Raw genomic sequence first — 21335 nt, forward strand, 5'->3', positions numbered from 1 at the left:
AAAACTTCCATTAATGCTGTCAAAACTTCATTAAAACGCATTGAAATGAAAACTTCGTTAAAACATATTTAAATCGAAAGATCTTTTTGCGACCATCCATATTTTTCATAAGAACTGGGCCCAAATTACGGCATACGATATCGATCGAAATCTCAATACAATCTAAATGTAGATTTCGATCGATATCGTATGCCAGTAATTTGGGCCCTGTGTTTTTGACAGAAAAATTTAATACGGATTTAACTTGATTAAAACATATTTGAATCGAAATAGGAGCTTGTCTTGTGATTACCCTTAAAAACAATTCCATTTCGTTTATTTTAATGAGTGTGGTTGAATCGAAATATAGAATACATAAAATTTTGATCCTAATTGAAAAGCAGAAAAAACATTTGAATCGGAAAAATCAAAAGAAAACATGTTTTAGTTGAAACTCATAAATCTATATCTTTAAAATCGAAAACGATATTAACAATTAACAAGATAGTTTATGTATATAAAGATTTGTTTATTATTTTTTTTTAAATTGATCACAATATACGACAATTTGAATAATTTATAATTATGTGTTTAATAAATTGTTTTGTATATTATTTATATATTTATTTTGAGAGTTCATTGACTTAATTAATTTGTATGTTAATTTAGTTTTATTTATTTATAATTTAAAATTCATAATAATTGTAAAACATTTAAAGCCACAACAATATATAATTAATAATATGTAGTAATAATGTATTTTTTTTTATTTTTGTATAAATATTTTTAACAAATTTTAGCCTTTTTGATTGATTTATTTATGTAGAGATATTCGTATAATGTTACAATTTAATACAATAATGTTATTTGTTACATATTTTAATAATTAATCTATTAGCTTATTGTTTAATATAATGCTTAACGTAACCAATTTTTTTAAATAAAAACTAAAGAAAAATATTTGTTTCTTAAATAGCTAAACTTAATTGTAAATATATATAAAAAAACAATAAAAATATAAAGTGTCTTTTGTTTTAGATGATAAAAAGACTAATAACAACCAGTTCTTCAAAGGACAAAACAAAAATAAACCCAAATATTTTGTGCAAAAAGCTCTCATATTTAAAAGGATTTCACACAAATTTTTCGGCTAGTATTTTTCTTACGACATGAAGAAACTGGCAGTAAACATAAATTGGACAAAAAATAATAATTGTAAATGCAAATGTTTTAAAAATGAAAAATAATAACAGTTTAGAAATTTTGAATTAAAGTATTACAAACATAGAGATAAAGCTTTCAACTGATATGTTGGTTTTAATTATTATTTTTTTTAATTTTCCCATTAAATAAACTAAAAATATATTTATTTGTTGTATGTATGGTGGTTGTTTTATCAAATCGAATTTACAAAAATGTTAGCAACAAATGAGTTCGTATTAATTGTGTTTCGTTTAATTATTTAGCAATGGCTCCTGATCACTGGCATATTCATCATTATTTACACCATCACCTGCATTCATCAATCTAGCCGCAGCACTAGAGATAACACACAAATAATAATAAGTATAAATAAAAATATTGAAAGTTTTTTTCTACAAATAATTTAATATTGAATCTGATATGTATTAAGAAGGTGGACAATGAAAAGGCTGTCTGAGATTTGTTTTTCTCTTATTTGTATTCGACAATAAGAGATGACAGAGCGATATAGATTTATTTTTGATAAAGACTTTTGAGAAATAAATTGGTACTATTTGATTACAATCCAGACTTGGTATCAGCGGATTATACTGCATTAAAAGTAATAATTTTTTAAATACCAGTAGATCTCACGCTGAATCGGAGACGAATGAGATTTTTTTAAATAATTTTAAATTTAAAATGTAATCAAAAAGCTGAGATATACAGATGAACATCTAAACTACAATTTTAATTAACTTTCAAAGCAAACTTATCCAGCAAAAGTTTGAACATGAAATTTTCTCCGAAAAAATACAAAATGAAATTTTAAAGAAACAGCCTTCGAAAATATGTTTGATGATAATATATGTATGATATTAATAATGTTTGTTAATTGTTAATATAAGTTGATTAAATGTGTATTAAGTTATAAATATTAGTAGGATAGATTTTTGAAAAATTGATTTGGATAAAAAACATTTAGAACAATGAAAATTAGTTTAATTTTATAGATAAACATTAATATGAGTAGGAATGGGAGTGTAAGAGAAATTTATAAGCCAATTATCATAAAACAAAGTAGTACAAGATTATGGGAATTTATCAATAGCTATGTTTTTGCTTTGTTTTTAATATTAAAATTCTACATACATTGCATTATTGTATTCGGTACGTTGAGCTGGTGTCAGATTTAAATTTCCTCCAGTTTTGCGATCATACACATATATTACACAAGTGGATATCAAGGCAACTGTAAGGGATAAAAGAAAAACATTTTAATAAATCGTTGTTAATATATTTTTAACAATACCCACTTGTTAACCAGCCTAAGAAGAATAATTCCACATAGGTATGATCACCATTACTATTATCAACAATCATGCCAGCCAAAATTGTAATGACTGCTAAACCAAGATTCTGCACAGATTGACAGCTGCATTTATCAAAAAATATATATTTTATAATAATACCATTTTCATTTGCAATTTGCGAAAAGAATATACTTACAATCCATAAGCAGTGCCCAATTGATATTCAGGGAATAATTAATGCCACCAAAGGCCAAAGACTAGCCGCCAACATAGAGTAGGATAGACCCATTAAAACCATACCAACATAGGGATTCAACATGGTAAAAGCTAATAAAGTATGAGCTCCTATGGTCGACAAAGTGGCAGCACAAATCCATGAAACATTACGACCTGTCTTATCGATAATGAAACCAAACAGAGGAGAAGCTACTGCAGAAATAAGATAAACAATGGAGTTAACATTGTTGGCTTCATCAGGCGTTAAATGGAATTTGTCCATGAAGAAAGATCTTTAAAAGAAAATTATATTAAATAACTATAAACAACAAATATACATATAATTGGGGAAACACTTACTTGCCCAAAGCAATAAAGGGGAATATGGCCACATAATAAGCCACACAAATAATGGACACCATCCAAAAAGTAACTTTGAATGTAGTTATATCACTTAGTTTGGCAATTTCACCTGAAGGATTGTTATTACGCTGTAAAATACGTTCAGCTCTTTTATCCATCCAGCCTTAAAAATCAACAAAATAAAAGTATTTTAAAATTATTAAAAATAATACCACTTTTTCTTTTACTTACCCAGTATAAGAGCACATATTAATGACATGACACAGGTGCCAGCTGCCAGCAGCAATACCACACCTAGAGCCCTATGATCGGGATAATATTTCGTAACATAATTATAAATGGGTTGCATTACCCAAAAATTAACTGTACTGCCAAAACGTGCCACCGACAATTGCAAACCAAACACCATATTCAATTCTTTACCCTTAAACCATAAAACGGCATAGTTATTCTGAGCCACAGCCAATGATTCGGCACCAATACCGAATATAAAACGACCGACAATCATTATCCAGAAAGTGCCCAATATACCACCTGAGGCGAAAAGCAATTGACCAATCAACAGTATAAATAAGTAGATAATGGTGCCCAGACGTATGCCAAAAACACGATCAATTAGAAAACCACCCACAAAACATAGAACAACATTGGGCCAGGAATAAATTGAATATATAAGAGTAAATTCAGTGGTTGTGATGTTTAAATCCTTTTTGAAGACTTCTTGTAAGGCGCCGGGATTATCATAACAAAAGTAGGAACCTAAACGAGGAGGCATAGAAAGATATTATCAATGAATATTTAAATTTCAAGTGTAGCAGAGGAAATTAAAATGTTGGTAAAAACCAAGAAAACTGAATTTGAAAATTAGCAAACAATTGCAGATGATTTATGGAATTTAATCATCTTAAAAAATAAATAAATAAATAACGAAATTTTTAAATTTATTTTTCAGCTAATTCAACAAGCTTTTAAGGTATAACACAGTTGTTTTTAAAATAAAAAATTGTGTTCAGTATTGTGTTCAATAATTTTTAGTACACTTTCATCATTTTACAAAAATAGCAATTTAAAATATTTATTTTGTTTAAATTTATATATATTATTCACGTTGAAGGGTATAAACTACTTATTAATAATAATCAAGTTATTTGAAAATATGGTTTTGTCTTTGTTTTATTTATATTTTAAAAAATCTATAGTTTTCTAGTATCAATGTAGAAAATACACCCTTTTGTTTTAATATGAAAATTGAAAATTTTGTCCAGTTTTTTCATTCTAAGCTATGACTCAAACTTTCTTAGAATTTAGAACTCTCAAAAATCTTTGAGACATTATCACTACAAAACAAAATTAAAAACTTTGTACCCATAAAATTTATGCATCATGTTAATCACAATTCATTTAACACAATAAATTTTTCCACATATGTATGATAAGGATTGACATATTTAAATTAATTCGCACGCCCTATACATGTATTTGTGTGATCCTACAAGACCACAATAAGACAATAAATATTATTTACGATCGAAAAAGAAGTGAAATTATATGCTTAATTTAAAAACCAATTAAACAAATTGAAAGTAAGAAAATTCTTATCATTTGTATAAAAACAACACAAGCTATAAAAAAGAATATTTTTTTCTACTTACCAAAACCCAAAAGACACATGAAAATCAAAGCCAGAAAACGATGAAATCCGCTAGGAGGGATTACAGCATGCCGAAGCACCGCATCCGGTAGGTTGGGGATCCAATTCATTATCGGGTGGTCCACGCCGAATAGATGCAGGTTGATGTTCATTTTCGACTATAGGTAAATTATCGTCGCTCATATTGTGCTAGTCTGATGAAAAATTAAGCGCAAGTTTCAGATGAGAATGAGAGCAGGAGCTACTTTATTCGTTGATATTTCGATTGTAACTGTTTTCAAAATGTGTTGACTTCTGTTATGGTGTTATCAGTCAAGCAGCAGTTATTATGGCCTGTTTATATTCAATATATTATTTTTCTTTGTTTGTGTATTGAAAAATGACTGATTTGAAACAAATATAAGCGGGTAAATTGTAACTTAAACTTTAACAATGATTTGAGGGCGTTCTGAGCTGAACTATGTTGTACTGAGTCAAAACAAAAACAATATTTATCACAATGTGTGTATAAATAAAAACAAAAATATGTACAAATGAAACAGGCAGACAGTTTTATAGTTAAGACAGACAGACAGTTTATTATTGATTCGCTGAATGTGATTGTTGTTTGAGTATTTTCTCTAACTTCCTTCTTTTAAATTTTCTAATCAGGACTCTAAATATTGTATTTACTGACTGGCTGGCTATGCTGTCTTATCGTTCTTATTATCATTCGTTTATAATGTTTACTTCTTTCGTTACAATTGCTTATCGATGTTTAAAATAGACGACCCATAGCATTTTTATTTTTTATAATTATTTAATAACAATGAAAATTATTGCTTTGATTTTATTTTATTTCGCTTTGCTTCATGTAATTACTCTAAAGACGAAGATGATCTAGTTGAGCTTCATGCACTAAAGATGAATAGTAATCGTCGCAAAATCAATTAATTGTTTTTTATTATACTAATACACAATAAGCCTTGATTAGAGCTGTAATGAAATGAAAACAATGGAAAATTAATTTTTAAAAATATTCAAGTAAATAGTTTTTTGTATTTTCAGAGTTTTTAATTAAATTGCCTTACAACTTTGCATTACTAAGCCATTGACCTAATTATGTTTTTGTATATTTTTTATTAATTTTTACTTAGCTTTTAGTTTTCTTTTAACATTGGACATGTGATATTTAAATGTTGTATTTATTATTCACCAATATTTTGGGTTCATAAATCAGTTTAAAATTACAAAAAGTTTTGTTACAATTAGTTACAAAAAAACTTAACTTGAATTGAGAATTTCCCATGAAACGAAGCTAAATTACAGAATTTATATATGCAATTTTTGTTTCAAATATAGTAGATATTCCATAGAAATTTATACATTTTTAACCAATACTATAACTAGTAACTGCACGGGTAACCTAATTAAAATAAATAAAATTTGCTCAATTAATAACCGGTTATTATTAAATAATATTTTATTTGTTTTACTCTTCGTTTTAGGATCTCACTAGTACATAAAATTTGTAAAAGTGTATACGAATTGTAAACTCTGTACAAGATATTGATATACATACCTAAATGTAACAGAAGGTATAAAAAGTCAGTAATCAGTATACCTACTAAAAAAATCTTTTGAAATTTAGTACTAGTTCTTTTCATAATACATATAGGTATGTAGTTTAAACTGAATGAAGAAAATATCAATTTAACTGTCAATATGCTGGACAAAATGAGCCGCCGTGGCCAACCATATGATGCCCTACACCAGTTATTGTAGCTTGCCTCCGATATATTTAAGCAATTGATTAATGAAAAAGTAATTTCCTGAAAGATGCTTAATATTGGAGTTGGGGGAAAATATTGACCGATCCTCATAAAATTTGGTGATCGATTTACTTAAAATGTTTAAATGCTGCATTTCATCGCAAATTGTTTATATTTAAATAATTTTCTGAATGGGGCTTTGTTTGTATGAGGCTGCTTGTGTTCTGCTTTTTATCGAGATACGAGTATATTAATCATAATTATGAACTCAAAACACCAAAGACAGCTGTATGAGGACTAAGTGGAATAATGGTCTATTTTTACTATTTCTATTTCATTGAATTATCTTCAAAATTGTGCCCTGCAGTTTAATTACAAGGTTTACATGGACGGACGGTTAGACGGATAAACGGACATAGCTAAATCGATTTAGAAAATTATTTTAAGCTCCACTAAAGTGGTGTTGGGTATAAATAGTCAAATGCAATAGGTACCGAGAAAATCTGTTTCTATTCAAACTTTCAGAGATAGTACATCTTCACTAATACCTACTAATTTTAATTTATTTTAGCTTTTAGCTGGAATAGATTTTAACAAAACAAATTATTTAAAAACACTTTAATAAAATGTTTTTACAAAAATAAAAATATACATGGGTATGTACAGTTGTAGATATTTTTTTATTTTTTTTTACCAAATACCTACCTACCTACATACATAATATAGAGATATGAATGATGACGATACAAATTCGAAAGTATTGTTTGTTTGCACAAAACAAAAAACAGAAGCAATTAACATTTTGCAAAAATATAACAAATAATAAACGACAACTTATGAAAATTGAAATAAACAAAATAAATTAAAAGAAATTGAGAACCGTACAACAGCGCAAAGGTAAATATGAAGATGTATTGGAAAAAGTGTAGTGACCCAGCAAATAAAAATACATAATCATAATAGCTTTTGTGAAATACTACAATGAAATAAAATTAAACAATAACAGAATAATACACAAGAAATAAAATAAATTAATTGAAATATAGAATTTCTGTCAATATGAATATATTTTTATCTTATTTCTATTGTTTATATAAAACTGCCGACCAGCTACCACTACTAAATGCAACAAGTTTTCTCCTCCCCCTGTCTTTCTTAAAATTATCTTTTATAACAATGTTATTTACATATCAAGATAATGTAAAGTATATAAGCAAACATAAATAATAACTAAATATATACATATATGCAAACATATGTATGTACATAAATGTAAATGTATTATACTAAGGAAAAATTCCAAACATATTTTAGTAAATAATTTAATAATCTGCCATCAATTTGTTCACAATTTATTAACAATAAAAAACACTTTGTATAAACTACATTTCTTTGTTATATACTCTTAAATAAATACAAAACAAAGAATATGTTATAATTAAAATCGAACGATTAGTTTAAATTATGCAGGCAAAATACAAAACACTACAGCTTACCCCTGATATTTTTTTTAATTTTTTCTTAAATAATACAGTTTTGTTGCTCAAAAGCAACAATGAAAATCCGCTAATTTTTTACAATCTAAATAAAATCTGTAATTTTCACTGTAAACTTTTTTATTCCGTCTTTGTATTTCGTGTGTGTTGTTGTTTTTAATTATTTTTTTTTCGTACGTCCATAAACACAGTGTTGCTTTAACAGTTAGCAAAAATCAATTTCTGTTGTCAGTTTTACTACTGTTATTATACAACTCTGCTCTGTTATCAAACACAACAACAACATTGTTATTAAACGTCATTCTTTTTTTTAACATCAGGAGCCAACCAGATGCATTTTTGGTATTTTTATTGAATTAAGACGCATATTTGAAAGTTTAAGGAATATTAAATGAATATTTATTAAATTTAGTAAAGAAAACCAAACTCGTCTATATGTAAATATTAACAAATTAAAGGAAATTTCAAAATGGACTCGATAAAGGTAGGCATTTGGCAGATACAGAACGAATTGTAATTATGCCTCCAGTTAGACCTTTGTTCACAATATTCATGTGTTTATGAGTGGGGGGCTGATTGCTGTTATTTTTTGGTATTTGATAATAGTCTGAATATTGCATGTTTATTTTTTTCTAGACAGTTTCTTTGGCATTCTTTTATGGCTTGTGTGATAGTATCAAAGGTATGACATTAGTTTTTTATATTGATGCCGAAATCCATAGACAGAAGGCTGAAGAAGAGGCTCAACGTCAATTAGCCAGAGCAGATGCTCAACTACTTGAAAGTCGGCATGGCACTGCAAGACGAAGCCCATCGCCAGTACCATCCTCAGCATCGGCTATGTTCGAAGAAGAATTACAACGTGAGAGGTCAGCTATTAATAAGGAAAATCCAGATGAACGCCGTTTGGATAGTTTAAGAAAGAAACAAAAGCCTGCAGAACCGTCTATACCTTTCAAGTAAGTTTAATAATTCAACATGTGTACATACATTACATTACAATTTTATAGGTACATACATATGTACAATGTAAATATGTATGTCTTGCTTTAAGTATAAACACATACAAATCTTAAAAATCGTATTTTGCTTTTTTAGAGAAAAGAAAATTGCGAAACAGGTTCTCAAATGCTGTGCCCTTAATGGTGGTTTTACTTGGATGAGTATAATATTATTTGAGCAGATTCTTTTACCAACACTTAAATTTATCTTGACTCTGTGCTATGGTGATAAATCTCAAGACTTACATATGATATGGGGTTGGTTACAATCCATACTTTCCATAATATTTGGTATGATGTGGGTTTTGCCAATTTTTCTATTGAGCAAGATTGTCAGTTCCTTGTGGTTTGCTGACATCGCCAACGAAGCATATAAAGTACGCAAAGGCCCGCCAAGTTTAATACCGAATATTAGTAAATTGGTGGCAGATTTCCTCTTTAGTTTGGTAGTCCAAGCCATCTTTCTGGTACAAAGTATGCTAGTAAATTTGCTACCATTTCCATATGTGGGTGAAGTCTTGTGTTTTGTACATCTATGTTTGCTATATTCCCTGTATTCTTTCGAATATAAATGGTTTAATATGGGCTGGGAGTTGCATAGACGTCTGAGCTATATAGAGATTAATTGGCCATACTTTATGGGTTTTGGGGTACCGTTGACGGTGCTGACAAACATGTCCAGTTCAGTAATTGTAAGCAGCTGTATATTTTCGATATTTTTTCCACTCTTTATATTGAGTGGTAATGAGGCAAAACCAGTTATTGGAACGACGTAAGTTTATTTTGAACACTTTTTATTTTTATCGTTTAATTAATATTTTGTATATACATTTACAGAGATACTCCATTACGTCTATTCTCGCCTACTATATTTGTATCAAATCTTATGTTTGGTGGACGTAAAGCTAATATAACTGCCAGTAAACTCGCACAACATAAAAAACACAATCAACAGCAACAGCAACTACTTCAAAAACAAAGAAATCAACTACATCGACGTAGTTCTGCTAAGGACAATTCTCCCTCACCATCACCATCATTGCAAATACCAACACCACAATTTCGTTATCCTCAGCCACCACAGAGGATAAGTCCAGCACGATTAACACCAGAACGACAATTTCGTTCCGACTTTAGTCGTACACAAATACGTTACAATGAAGGTACTCGAACATTAATACCTACACCAGTTCCGGGAGCACCGGTTGCGCCGACAACTACTCAAGCAAAGTCTACAAATCAACGAAGATAGTTATTTTGTTAATGGCCGCGACGTGATGGTGGTATTAGCTTTTTGGTAATAAATGTATAAAATCTGCTGAGAGAGAAATTCAAAAAGATACTGATTTATACAGACTTACAGATAAAAGAAATTAATTGTTTCAAAAATATTTCTTTGTGTGTAATATTTAAGTATGTAATGTTTTTTATGATTTTTTAGCTTTATTATATATTTTTTTATTTGCATAAAAGAAACGGCGTTTTATTTAAACACTAACCAATAACAAATATTTTTAAAAACCTATCTAATGTGTTTAAGAAAAATATCGTTTTATAAAAGAGGGAATTAGAAACAAAGGTAGTCATCTCCACTTTTATATATATTTTTTAAATAAATAAGACATATTTCTTATTAAATGTTTTACTTATTATTCTATACTGGTACAAGAACCAAATTTGTTTGTGAGCAAATTCATTTTAACCGAATTCAAACTTTAATTTAAAATAAAGTATCTCGAAGATGAACAAAATTTGAACAAATGAATTGTAATCATTTGTACAAAAATTTTAAAAATATACACATTTAAAAAAAATCATTGGGTTAGTTATAAAAAATGGAGGTTGCTATCCTCATTTCTACACGATTCAAATTTGCGTTTTATTGTAAATGCAAAATTTACTTAGCTTGCTTATACTTTATTTTCTTTTTATATTATAAACCCTTCTTAAGCATTTACAAATACTTAGGGCGGGTTTCTTACTACTCAGTTAAACTAGGCTTAACTTGCTGTTAGATTAAACTCGGAACAAATTTAGACGGACTTTAACCGATGATTGTGTTTTTCAGTTATGGATGTAAGTTTAGTTAACTTTGTTAGTATTGCCAACTTTTCACTCAAAAACATAAACAATGAACAGCTGTTTTTTGCAAATAATACTTTTGTAAAATGAAAAATTTTGGAAAAATGTTAAATAAACATTTAAAACAATAATAAATAAAACAAAACAAATTGGAAAATTGCAATTTACTTAAAATATTAAGTTTTTGTTCTTCCGAAATCATTGTTTTATTGTTTTTATTAATTGTGTCTTCTCACTTATAACTTAAGTTTAATTGGCCAATAACACTCAGTTAAACTAAGATAATAAGTAACGTTACTGTTTACTGAAAAACACAAAACATATATTAAACTAGGTTTAAACAAAGAATGTAGATTATCTTTATCTGAAAAATCCGCCCTTAATAATAAAAGAGATATTAAACCTCGCTTAATTCAATTCAAAGAGCTCATCCGGTGGTTCATCTTTTATTTCCGGCATAGTGTGATACGCTGTCATCGTTATCAAAGACTGCAAAGCTTCATACGACATAGTAGGGTCCTTCTCTTCAGGAATATTATAATCGTTACTATCGCTTTTGCTAGGGAAACCTCTAAAATTTGCACATTGCTTAAAGGTACCGTCCAATTTGATTAGAGATTGCACGGTATTATTAGCTAAACCGAAGAATTTTTCACCTTGGACATGTAAAGGCAACTTGGTGCCATCAGACAAAGATCTTTTAAGAGTTTCCAATAACGTTTGATGGCAGATATTTGCCGTTTCACCAAAGAAAACACTGTCAAGGTCATTGTCCGGTATTATTTGAAATTGTGGCATGCCCGTATTATTTAAAATTTTACAGGTATAAACACATTTACGTTGTGGATCCTTGGGATGGGCATAAATACGTGTGGCTACATAGCCCACCGGATAGATCCAGTGCGCGTTATGGAAATTTGGATTTGCTGGCAATATTTCACCCATAGAGTGAACCAATATATTATAAAGATTTATGGGTAGTTTGGGTTTACCTTGAGTGTCCACATCAAATTTATCCTCACAAATGAGTCTTAACTTTTCCACATCCTCAATATTGGAATTGACTTGTAGCACTCGTTTTTTGGGGCCACGCTTTTTTGGCATATTATTTGAAGGCTTTTGGGTAGTCCCTGCTTGTGGTGTTGCACCATCCACCGGAGTTTTTTCTGTACTTTCATAACCTTCATGGCGCATAAGGCGTTTGATTAAATATTTCCTTTCGTCACGTGCTGTCGACAAGTCTGATTGTATTTGGGCAACTTCATCGCATAAAGCAGCATTTTCCTTTGATTTGAAAAAAATATGCATATACATTTATCACAACTTTGTAAAAAATATGTGATAATTTACACTTACAAAAACCAATTGTTTAATTTGTCTTTTTAATTTCTTGTATTTTGATTTATATTTTAAATTCATTACACGTGAATGTTGACTGTTTTGATATTGATAGTGCAAAGAAGACATTTTTATTGATTCGATATTGATTTTACTACAAAATATTTACATATTTTCTCACAAAACAATACAAATAAAATATTCCTCCAAAAAACATTTACGAAAAAGGTAAACAATTGTTTATTTTTGAAATCAGTGTTGCCAAATTCTTGGCATTTGGTGCTGATAACAGAGGGATGAATCATGGCCTTATAGGGTAACAAACAATTAACCTTTTGAGATCCCGAATGAAAGATTTGTAAAATCTTTTAAATAAGAATTCTTTGAATAAACAAGCCATGAAATGAATTTGTCATTTGACTATGTATTTGTCTTTTGCTTAATGTTAAGATAAATGTATAGGGGAAAAGACATGATGTTCATATTGTTATCTATATTTTATTAAGTTAAATATATTTTTATTTTAATCATATACATATTTTTAAATCAAAATGATTTAACAACATTCCTATTATTAACATTAATGACAAACATGTGTTAACTTTTTCCAGAGTTAACATGTCTACAAAAATGTATTATGACTCTTCAATGTACCTTTTTGAAAACAACTGTGCAAGAGAAAATCAAGTGAAAAATAAAGAAGAAAACAATAATAAAAGTGGCAAAGAAGAAAAAAGTAGAGGGCAGAAAAATAACATTATCAGTTTCATAATTAATGTATTATTGTTCAAAAATAAAATTTAAATGTATTCGCAAAAGTGAAAACTAATTAAACAAACTCAAATAATTATAATTAAAAACACTTGTTTAAATAAAAGAAAACACACGCACTGGAATACAAAAATAATAGAGGAGGAAATAACACGAAAAATATTTGCCAATTGGTGTATTAGCACAGGTGTGCCTGACTATTCGCTTCATTTTGTGTTTCGATTGTAGTCAATTTTGGTTTCGCTGAAGAGAAAGGTGGAGTTGTTTTTAGGAAAATTACTCCAAACAGCGATCATCCTTAAAACATAAGACTGACTGGAGTTTGGTTGGTGGTGTAGGGAGAAAGATTTTCCAAATAAATCGGAAATTAACGACTTCAATAGCAGCAGGCAGGTATGAAAATAAAAATACATAAAAGAATAGCATAAAAACTACATAAATATACAAAAAGATTTGTTTGTTTGTATTGTTTTTTGTTGGCAAATTGACCTTCACCCCGTTTTCGATTTCGTTTCGATATTTTTATTTATTATTTTTTGTATTTTTCTATCCCTTGTATGTTTATTTTTAGGAATACAATATTGTTTACATATTTTTTAGCGCAGACGATTAGTTATTGTCAGTTGTAACCGAGGAAGATGCGTTGGACAGTACACTTAGATGGAGGACCACGTAGAGTAAATCATGCGGCTGTATGTGTCGGTGATTTCATATATTCCTTTGGTGGCTACTGCACAGGCGATGATTATCGCTTCAATGAGTCAATAGATGTACATGTATTGAATACACAAACACTGCGTTGGGCTCTGCTGCCACAAAGACGCTGTGAAAATGGAACTATATTAAAATATCCCGAAGTACCATTCCAAAGGTAAGTAGATTTTTTATTTAATAAAATAATATGTGAACCTAGAGTAATCTTTTGAACTAATTCAGTAGCCTGAAGTCTACTGAATTAGTTCAAAAGTTCAGTTCAGATTTTAGGATAATATCGACTCTAAAGTTAAAGAGAAAAATGTTTAGTTTATTATTGGTGATATAATTTACTATTAAAAGAATCTCGCAAAATATTTTTTGTAAAATAAGAAGTTTCTCTAATTTATTATTGTGGTACAAAAGTCCTTCTAGAAATAGAATATTTAGTTTTGTTTTGGAAATTTAATTTTAAGTTGTAAATACTATTTTAAAGTCCTAAATTTATTTTACTTTTGCACATAACTCAAAACTTAAGTCCATCCATTATATTCATATATTCATATCTTCATGGAATCATTTTCAATACAAAAAAATAACATAAATTGCAAAAATTGCATTTATGTATAAATGTATGTGCGCTTTTATATTAAAATTGAGATAATTTTAAATAAATATGTATGTATGTCTGTATGCACTTGAACAACTTTATTATAGATTGTTAATAAAAATAAAATTAAGAATTTCTTTAAAAAATCTACAATGATAAGAACTGACATATTAAATGTCTTTTCGTGTCTATAAATAAAAATGATTGTCTTTTCCAGATATGGCCACACTGCTGTTACTTACAATGATAAAATCTACATGTGGGGAGGACGAAATGATGAAACCCTTTGTAATGTCTTGTATTGTTTTGATCCGAAAACACTTAGCTGGTCACGACCACAAGTAACAGGTGCCATACCGGGTTCAAGAGATGGCCACTCAGCCTGTGTCATCGATAATTGTATGTATATATTTGGCGGTTTTGTCGAAGAAATACACGAGTTTTCGTGTGATGTCCATGCCTTAAATTTCGACACAATGGAATGGCGCTACATACAAACATTTGGTGTGCCACCATCATTTCGGGACTTTCATACCGCTGAGCACATACACGGTAGAATGTATATATTTGGCGGTCGTGGTGATAAACACAGTCCGTATCACAGTCAAGAGGAGATGTATTGTCCGGAAATAGTGTATTTAGATTTAAAGACTAAAGTGTGGCATCGACCGTCGACAACGGGAAAAGTACCGGTTGGTCGGAGAAGCCATTCGATGTGTAAGTTTTGATTTATGGGGTAATTTTCTTTTCTTTATTGAACTCGTATTTTCTAATTTACAGTTATTTATAATAATTTAATTTATGTATTTGGCGGCTATAATGGCTTATTGGATCAACATTTTAACGATTTGTATACGTTTGATCCGAAAGCCAACTGCTGGAATCTTGTTAAGCCTCATGGCAAACCACCTACACCACGACGACGACAAGTAGGAATTGTCAAAGGCTCACGATTATTTTATTTGGTGGTACTAGGTGAGTAATTTATTTTTGTTATTGATTAGTTTTTAACATTTATAAAATATAAACTCTTTGATATCGTGCACTGACTTTTAATAACATCTATTATTATTTACTATTACCGTTAGTTATCTTTGAAATTTAATTTTTTCAAACAATGTTATATATAATGCACTTAAAAGCTAATGAATTTCAAAACTGATAACAATTTTAAGAGACATTTCAATTTTTTTATTATTCCATTAATTTCTTCAACATTTAAATACTAATTAGAATTTGATTTCATATTATCACACTTTGAACAATTATTATCTCACCCAGGACCATTGTAATTACCCCTTACAATGTGCTTCATGTCTCCCACTCTAGCATTGCAATTTGAATAGAGTACGTTTTTATTTGAAGCATTTAATTTTTTACGAAAAATTATTTTTTTCTACAAATTAAAATTTTCTCTATAAATTTCTATAAATTAAAGCTGTCAGTAAAAATACAGTAACTGTTCATCGAAAAATTAGCTTTTAATTTTGAAATTTCTTTTATAATAAGCCAATGTAATATTGTTGGAACTTTGTCAAAAATGCGATTTTTAATTCAATTTATATTTTAAAAAATTCTATTTCAGTCCTTATCCTCATGAAACCGCTCAAGAACAAGCATTTTTGATAGACAATAATGACACAAACATACTTGATTTTGAGCCGAACTTGAAAACCCTGGCAATATTAGCCGTTGTTGAAAATCGCATTGATACCACCTGGTTACCCAGAGAATTAAGGTGAGTTTTTAAATCTCCTTACAATAATAAAATGTATTAATAAATTATTTTATATATAAATTACAGACTAGAAATAAAAGCCATGACACAACCAAATTCCATAAGTCGACCCATTAATCATGCTGGTTGAAGGGATCTTATAAGAGGATAACAGAAGTAGCAGAAACATAATTCACAAAAATGAAACTAGAAACAGTTAAAAAAAAAGCTGTTTTTATTTTCAAAATTTAAAGTCACTGTTGGAAAAGAAAAGCAAATTGTTTACAAATAGCGCAATTAAATTTTAATTTTTTTAACACACATTAATCTCATTCCCTCCACCACCACCATCACCCATCAATTGCTCCCTCGTCAGTAAGATATACATACATCCACAAATACGTACATTTATACAAAATATAAGAAACACAAAAAATTTACTAAAGTATCGATGATTCTTTTTGTTAGAAAAAGTGTTCAACTGCCAACTTTGTAGTTTGTTACTCGAAAACATTATGGGTATGCACGTCACCATTTTTATCCTTAGAATCACTTGCAAGTTTGCAGTGTTTAAAAATGGTGATGAGCATACATACACTTCTTAATTTTGTTGACATTTTTTAGGATTCCGAGTGTGTTTTTTATGTAATTTTTGTATTTTTTTTTAGTTATTTTAAGTTTGTAAAAATGAAAAGTATTTAAAAAAAAATTGTGTTATTAATTTCAGATTATTTTTTTTATAAATATATATTTAAGTTATACATAAATATAAATTCTTAACACATGTTTAATAAAAATGGAATCTTAAGTCAAAATTTTGTAAAAATTATGGAAGAAATTTTTTTGTTATTGTAATCGCTGTTTGCATAATAAACCCTTAACTGCGTTCAATTCATATTTGAGGATTTGAGAAAAGCTTGGGAAATGTCTAGCAATAAATTTCTCTAATTCTTAAAATCATTCCACACGTCTGCTATAACCATTATTCATATATTATGGTTTATTTTTTCTATTTACTTGAAATAAAAAAAGTTAAAAGTTGTTTTTGAAAGTTATTATTTTTTATTCCTTTCTTTATTAAATATGCGTACAAACTGGATTACAATTTTATTATTTTTAATAAAATGACAAACAAACTTTCAAACTTTTTAATACACATTGATGTTACTAAAAATCTAAGATGTATAGTTAAATAAATAATGTGATCATAATTTCCCAAAGATAATAATTAAAGAAAAGAAAACTATAATCACTTTTAATATATATTTTTCGTTTGCAATTTTAATTTTTCTATACAATTCTTAATGAGGGATTTAATTTAAATTCAAGTCTTTTCTTTAAATTGCTGGAAATTAGAGTTGATAAATGTCACTAAATACGACCATTTAAAACCCACAAACTTATAAAGGTTTTTCAATTTAAATAAGAAATTTAAAATTTCATTGCTTATAGCGTGTTTGTTCGGGATGATTATTATGAAAATGATTACAGCTAAGAAGACCCACAATAAATGAAACCACCATTCTCTGGACTATAAGGAGGCATTGTCTATGTAACGTATTTTCCATTCATTTCTAACATCCTGCCAGTTGACTGAAGGACAGTCCTTAATCAAATGCCAATTGGGCGAAGGGACATCAGGTGACAGCCAATTGAAATCAGCGACGTCAGTGTAGTTGTTCTGCTCTTTATTAAGACCGGCCAATTTAAAGTCCTCTTCAATGTGGGCGTATTCATAATTATAGGGAGCTATTTCGATTTCTTTACAGTCCTCTATGATGCCGCGACAGGTAACGTGCAAATAAATGCGACACTTTGCCGATGAATGGAATCTTAGTTGCTGACAGGCCACATTAAGGGCGCAGTTATTGCAGTATTCAGCAAATAGAGAACGAGCTATGGGACCACATAGAAATGTGCAGTCTTGGCAATTTGATATTTGTACCGAACCGGCTGGTCCCTGCAGTTCCACAAAGCAATTCTTTAAACTGGATATAGTAATATCTTTGCCATTGACTTGTTCTTCTTTTAGACAGATGTATTCGTTTTTAAGATTGGACAGAGTCCAGTTGACCACATTTTGACTGGAGGCGGTAGTTTGCAGTTTTTCCGAAGAGTCAAGTTTGTCATTTAAAGATAGTTTGGGATTCAACGCTGGCTTGGGTGTTACTTTGCGGCCACTAAAACCAAATTTCTTTTTGGGCATTAAACGTATTCTGGTCTCTTCGCAGGTGGCCAAGAGATCGTTTACTATTTTTTGACATGACTTTATTTTGTATTCCGTGAGGAATGTTGTGGAATTAGTTAAATATTTCTGCAATTCTTGGATTTCTATAGTGATGTCGGCAAAGTATCGCGCCAGATCTATGGTGGGACCATCACCCGCAGATTTTTTGGCTGTAGCTTCGGTAACATTTTTAATTCGCAATTCAATTTCACGCACTTTATCAGCAAAGGTTTGTTTGAAATAATCTGCTCCCTCTAATTCAGAACTGTCCTTGTGACGCTGTTCAAGTTTTACATCTAAATAGTTTTGACGTTCTTTATTGCGTTTATTAAGACGTTCTAATATTTGATCTTTTTTAATAGCAGGATTTGTGAGATTGTTGATCGTAGAATCTGTTTGCTCCATAGTTTGCAAAGTGTTGTCTTCTAAATCGTGGTTCATGTTGAGCTGAATTTTTTTTATCTAATTTTCAGGTTTCTTTAAATAAACAGGATCTTTTTGGTAGGCTGCTTCTTGCAATTTCTTAAGGAATAATACTTTCTTTTTCTCGTCTTCTGTTAGATGGATACCAGCGGTAGTAGCACGAATTTTCGCTATCTTTTCCTCAGAAGGTGCAGTTAAACGCATGAGACCATACCCAAGGCCGCCTATTGATATTAACCAAAATAGTGATTTAACATAAGGATTTGAAGCCATTTACGTTAATATTTAGTTTTTCAAGTGTTTACAAATTAAAAAAGTAAATAAAGTATTTTTAAGATAGTAGAAGGAAAACTTAAAATTTTAAAGAGTGTGTGTGGGGGTTAACAATTAGGAGTTTGAACTACAGTATTTTTTAATATTTAGTTGAGTTTAATTAAAACTGAATTTACTTTATTTTGGAGTTTTGTTTTGACTATTTTTATTTGGATTTGTTATTTTTTGGGGAATTATTCCTTCTTTTCCTGAGTACGCCAAATGGTAGAATCGATTTCTCTCAAATTACTATCGCCAAGAAATTCTCCAACTTTATAGTAATAATCCAATACGAAAGGGAAGTTTTCGTTAATGTACTGACGGAACTCTGTTTTAAAAATAAAAGAAATATTTTTCTCATTAAATTAAATAGAAATAATAACGCAGATATTTTAATAAATTCATAATAACATCTGATGCAGTGACTTGTGCCACAATTGTTCTTATTTTTAAAATTTTCTCATTATGCAGTTAGTAATCTTAAAAGATTTTATTTACGATAGGAAAAACGGAAATGTATAGTAAATTTAACTAAATTCAGAATATTAAACCGCAATTGCAGTATTTTCTTTTATAGATACTTGTGCATCTGTCCACTGAATAAAAAAACACTTAGATAGACATGCACATTTTTCAAATTGTAATTTTATAAAATTAAGAAATTGCTACATAACTTCAATGTCTGCAAAATTGGTCTCAAAATATTTATCCAAAAATGAATTTTGTAAAGAATACCTTGTAAAACTTATTTACTCCGAATTTCATTGCAACTTTTGTTTTATCGGGGCAATATAGTGTTAGAAAGTCTTTAAGGAAAAAAGGATTTATGACATTAGATACAAAAATTATTTAAAAATAGGCAATCGTTTAAAGATTGTAATCCTAATAATTTCCTCATAGAAATGCAATTCATAAGATCAATTTAATTTTAAAGTAGTCATCGGATTTTTGGACGCATTTTATACTATTGGATTGACCAGATATCAATTCTAAAATAATGTGAACTGACGAAAATATAATGAGTGTAAACTTTACACTTTACCGTAAAGTGTACAAATCTCTAAAATCTTTTAAAAATAGGTATAACATCCATTACACTTCCCTTAACTGCCCATCTTAATATGTAAATAAAACATAATTTTCCGCTACACTTTAATAAATATGATTAACGGATATTTTTAGATTTCTTACGGGATTAACTTACTATGCAAATCAATAGTTACAAGTATTAGGATCAATTAAATTTAACAAAACTGTAAGAAACTGATGCAAATATTTATAAATTACTATGACGCAATAATCAAAACATCAAATCAATAATACGAGTAGTAGAAGAGTTGCAGTAAAAAACAACAACATACTTCTCAAATCAAAGACCTCTGACTGACTCATCCATCTGAATTTGTCAGTTTGTGTCTGACAAAGTGACGTTGTATGTATCCATTTTATGTGTGTAAACTAAAAAAGAGACCTACCCTATTGTAAACGGCTTTTACAAGTCACTTGTATCCTTTTTTGCAAATTTTTTTCACAAATGAATTTCACAACTTTCACTAGTTTTTATTTTAATTACATAAATATCACCAAATAATATACATACGTACCACGATTTGTATTCATGCGATAATAAACTCCGTATGATGCTGCAAAGCAAAAGGTTTCTATAATAAAAAGTGTCTTAGCACTGCTTTTGACGAATTTCCAGAAAGGACTTTTGGGTGTTTTTGGCAACATTACACGTATTAATAAACTATTTAAATATTTCTTTTTCTTTGCAATCGAAATTTTGCATGAATTTAGCAAAAACAAAACACAGAAGGTTAATAAAATCTGCACGAGTTTTTCTTCAATTTTTCGAACGAAAATTAAGAATTGGAAAAATGTACAACTAAACAGCTGTTGAATTCATACTGTCAAATTGTTTTTGTAATAGCAAATTCAGTGTTGTATTTTTAAAATATTTAACACTATAAGAGGTGTTGTTAAAAATTTACACCATTAACTGCCATCTTTTTAAGAGATTATGATGGAAATTAGTGTTTATGTAATATGTCTGTATATTTATATACATAATATGCCAATATTACTCAATGGCTAATTAAATGTAACCAAAAAGATGATAGAAAATTTCGATAATGAAATTAATCGATTTCATCGAAAGCGCATTCACAAAAAAATTAGATAGTTGTACCCTTCACCACTATAGCAGG

At 29.1% G+C, this 21335-nt stretch overlaps 7 protein-coding genes across 11 annotated transcripts; 2 read left to right on the forward strand and 5 right to left on the reverse strand.

The window, feature by feature from the left end:
• Positions 1–1290: 1290 nt before the first annotated feature.
• On the reverse strand, positions 1291–5989 carry LOC119607337 (major facilitator superfamily domain-containing protein 1-like). The gene is given in 10 exon segments (XM_037961204.1): positions 1291–1518; positions 2314–2413; positions 2478–2596; positions 2671–2702; positions 2704–2983; positions 3051–3216; positions 3285–3812; positions 4706–4757; positions 4759–5679; positions 5973–5989. Coding segments are annotated over 9 exon segments (1491 nt in total). The 5' UTR covers positions 4888–5679; positions 5973–5989; the 3' UTR covers positions 1291–1433.
• Positions 5990–8213: 2224 nt separating this feature from the next.
• On the forward strand, positions 8214–10630 carry LOC119607344 (etoposide-induced protein 2.4 homolog). Its single transcript, XM_037961215.1, has 4 exons — positions 8214–8435; positions 8588–8910; positions 9050–9724; positions 9790–10630. Exons 1-4 carry the CDS (start codon positions 8421–8423, stop codon positions 10202–10204), a joined length of 1428 nt encoding a protein of 475 aa, XP_037817143.1. The 5' UTR covers positions 8214–8420; the 3' UTR covers positions 10205–10630.
• Positions 10631–10774: 144 nt separating this feature from the next.
• LOC119607355 (transforming growth factor beta regulator 1) lies at positions 10775–12694 on the reverse strand. Its single transcript, XM_037961226.1, has 3 exons — positions 12391–12694; positions 11413–12318; positions 10775–10915 (listed from the first exon to the last, which is right to left on the reverse strand). Exons 1-2 carry the CDS (start codon positions 12499–12501, stop codon positions 11443–11445), a joined length of 987 nt encoding a protein of 328 aa, XP_037817154.1. The 5' UTR covers positions 12502–12694; the 3' UTR covers positions 10775–10915; positions 11413–11442.
• Positions 12695–13002: 308 nt separating this feature from the next.
• LOC119607365 (kelch domain-containing protein 3) lies at positions 13003–16611 on the forward strand. The gene is given in 7 exon segments (XM_037961239.1): positions 13003–13536; positions 13715–14014; positions 14664–15163; positions 15227–15403; positions 15406–15421; positions 16032–16184; positions 16251–16611. Coding segments are annotated over 6 exon segments (1143 nt in total). The 5' UTR covers positions 13003–13536; positions 13715–13781; the 3' UTR covers positions 16315–16611.
• An 800-nt stretch (positions 16612–17411) lies between these two features.
• Positions 17412–21009, reverse strand: LOC119607373 (tubulin-specific chaperone C). Of its 4 annotated transcripts, none has more exons than XM_037961273.1 (3): positions 20730–21009; positions 19263–19453; positions 17412–19037 (listed from the first exon to the last, which is right to left on the reverse strand). In XM_037961273.1, exon 3 carries the CDS (start codon positions 18829–18831, stop codon positions 17695–17697), a length of 1137 nt encoding a protein of 378 aa, XP_037817201.1. In that variant the 5' UTR covers positions 18832–19037; positions 19263–19453; positions 20730–21009; the 3' UTR covers positions 17412–17694. The 4 variants fall into 4 exon arrangements, with proteins under 4 accessions (XP_037817201.1, XP_037817194.1, XP_037817179.1 ...); XM_037961266.1 differs by lacking the exon at positions 20730–21009 and adding an exon at positions 20330–20434; XM_037961251.1 differs by having other exon boundaries at positions 17412–19453; positions 20730–21005.
• On the reverse strand, positions 17412–21029 carry LOC119607397 (protein CEBPZOS). 2 transcript variants are annotated; one of them, XR_005231727.1, is made up of 3 exons: positions 20730–21029; positions 19263–19453; positions 17412–19037 (listed from the first exon to the last, which is right to left on the reverse strand). XR_005231727.1 is itself a non-coding variant. In XM_037961283.1 (2 exons), the coding sequence occupies exons 1-2, from the start codon at positions 20857–20859 to the stop codon at positions 19320–19322; spliced, it is 264 nt and encodes an 87-aa protein (XP_037817211.1). In that variant the 5' UTR covers positions 20860–21029; the 3' UTR covers positions 17412–19319. The 2 variants fall into 2 exon arrangements, 1 of the variants encoding a protein (XP_037817211.1); XM_037961283.1 differs by having other exon boundaries at positions 17412–19453.
• On the reverse strand, positions 18732–19196 carry LOC119607408. Its single transcript, XM_037961299.1, has one exon. The coding sequence runs from the start codon at positions 19084–19086 to the stop codon at positions 18853–18855; it is 234 nt and encodes a 77-aa protein (XP_037817227.1). The 5' UTR covers positions 19087–19196; the 3' UTR covers positions 18732–18852.
• Positions 21030–21335: the final 306 nt, after the last annotated feature.

Source organism: Lucilia sericata, unplaced genomic scaffold (assembly GCF_015586225.1).
Source record: "Lucilia sericata isolate MDLA Ls3-8-SP2 unplaced genomic scaffold, ASM1558622v1 Contig000019F_arrow, whole genome shotgun sequence".
Classification (NCBI taxonomy): domain Eukaryota; kingdom Metazoa; phylum Arthropoda; class Insecta; order Diptera; family Calliphoridae; genus Lucilia; species Lucilia sericata.

Bases quoted from the DNA above. Each gene is read 5' to 3' on its own strand.
- LOC119607344 (XM_037961215.1), top strand. The intron at 8,911-9,049 runs GTAAGTTTAATA...TTGCTTTTTTAG, and splicing joins GAACCGTCTATACCTTTCAA to AGAAAAGAAAATTGCGAAAC. The intron at 9,725-9,789 runs GTAAGTTTATTT...ATACATTTACAG, and splicing joins AAACCAGTTATTGGAACGAC to AGATACTCCATTACGTCTAT.
- LOC119607355 (XM_037961226.1), bottom strand. From the start codon at position 12,501: ATGTCTTCTTTGCACTATCAATATCAAAACAGTCAACATTCACGTGTA. The intron at 12,319-12,390 runs GTAAGTGTAAAT...TTCAAATCAAAG, and splicing joins AAATTAAACAATTGGTTTTT to GAAAATGCTGCTTTATGCGA.
- LOC119607373 (XM_037961273.1), bottom strand. From the start codon at position 18,831: ATGAACCACGATTTAGAAGACAACACTTTGCAAACTATGGAGCAAACA.
- LOC119607408 (XM_037961299.1), bottom strand. From the start codon at position 19,086: ATGGCTTCAAATCCTTATGTTAAATCACTATTTTGGTTAATATCAATA.
- LOC119607397 (XM_037961283.1), bottom strand. From the start codon at position 20,859: ATGTTGCCAAAAACACCCAAAAGTCCTTTCTGGAAATTCGTCAAAAGC. The intron at 19,454-20,729 runs GTACGTATGTAT...TTTTTAAAACAG, and splicing joins TCGCATGAATACAAATCGTG to AGTTCCGTCAGTACATTAAC.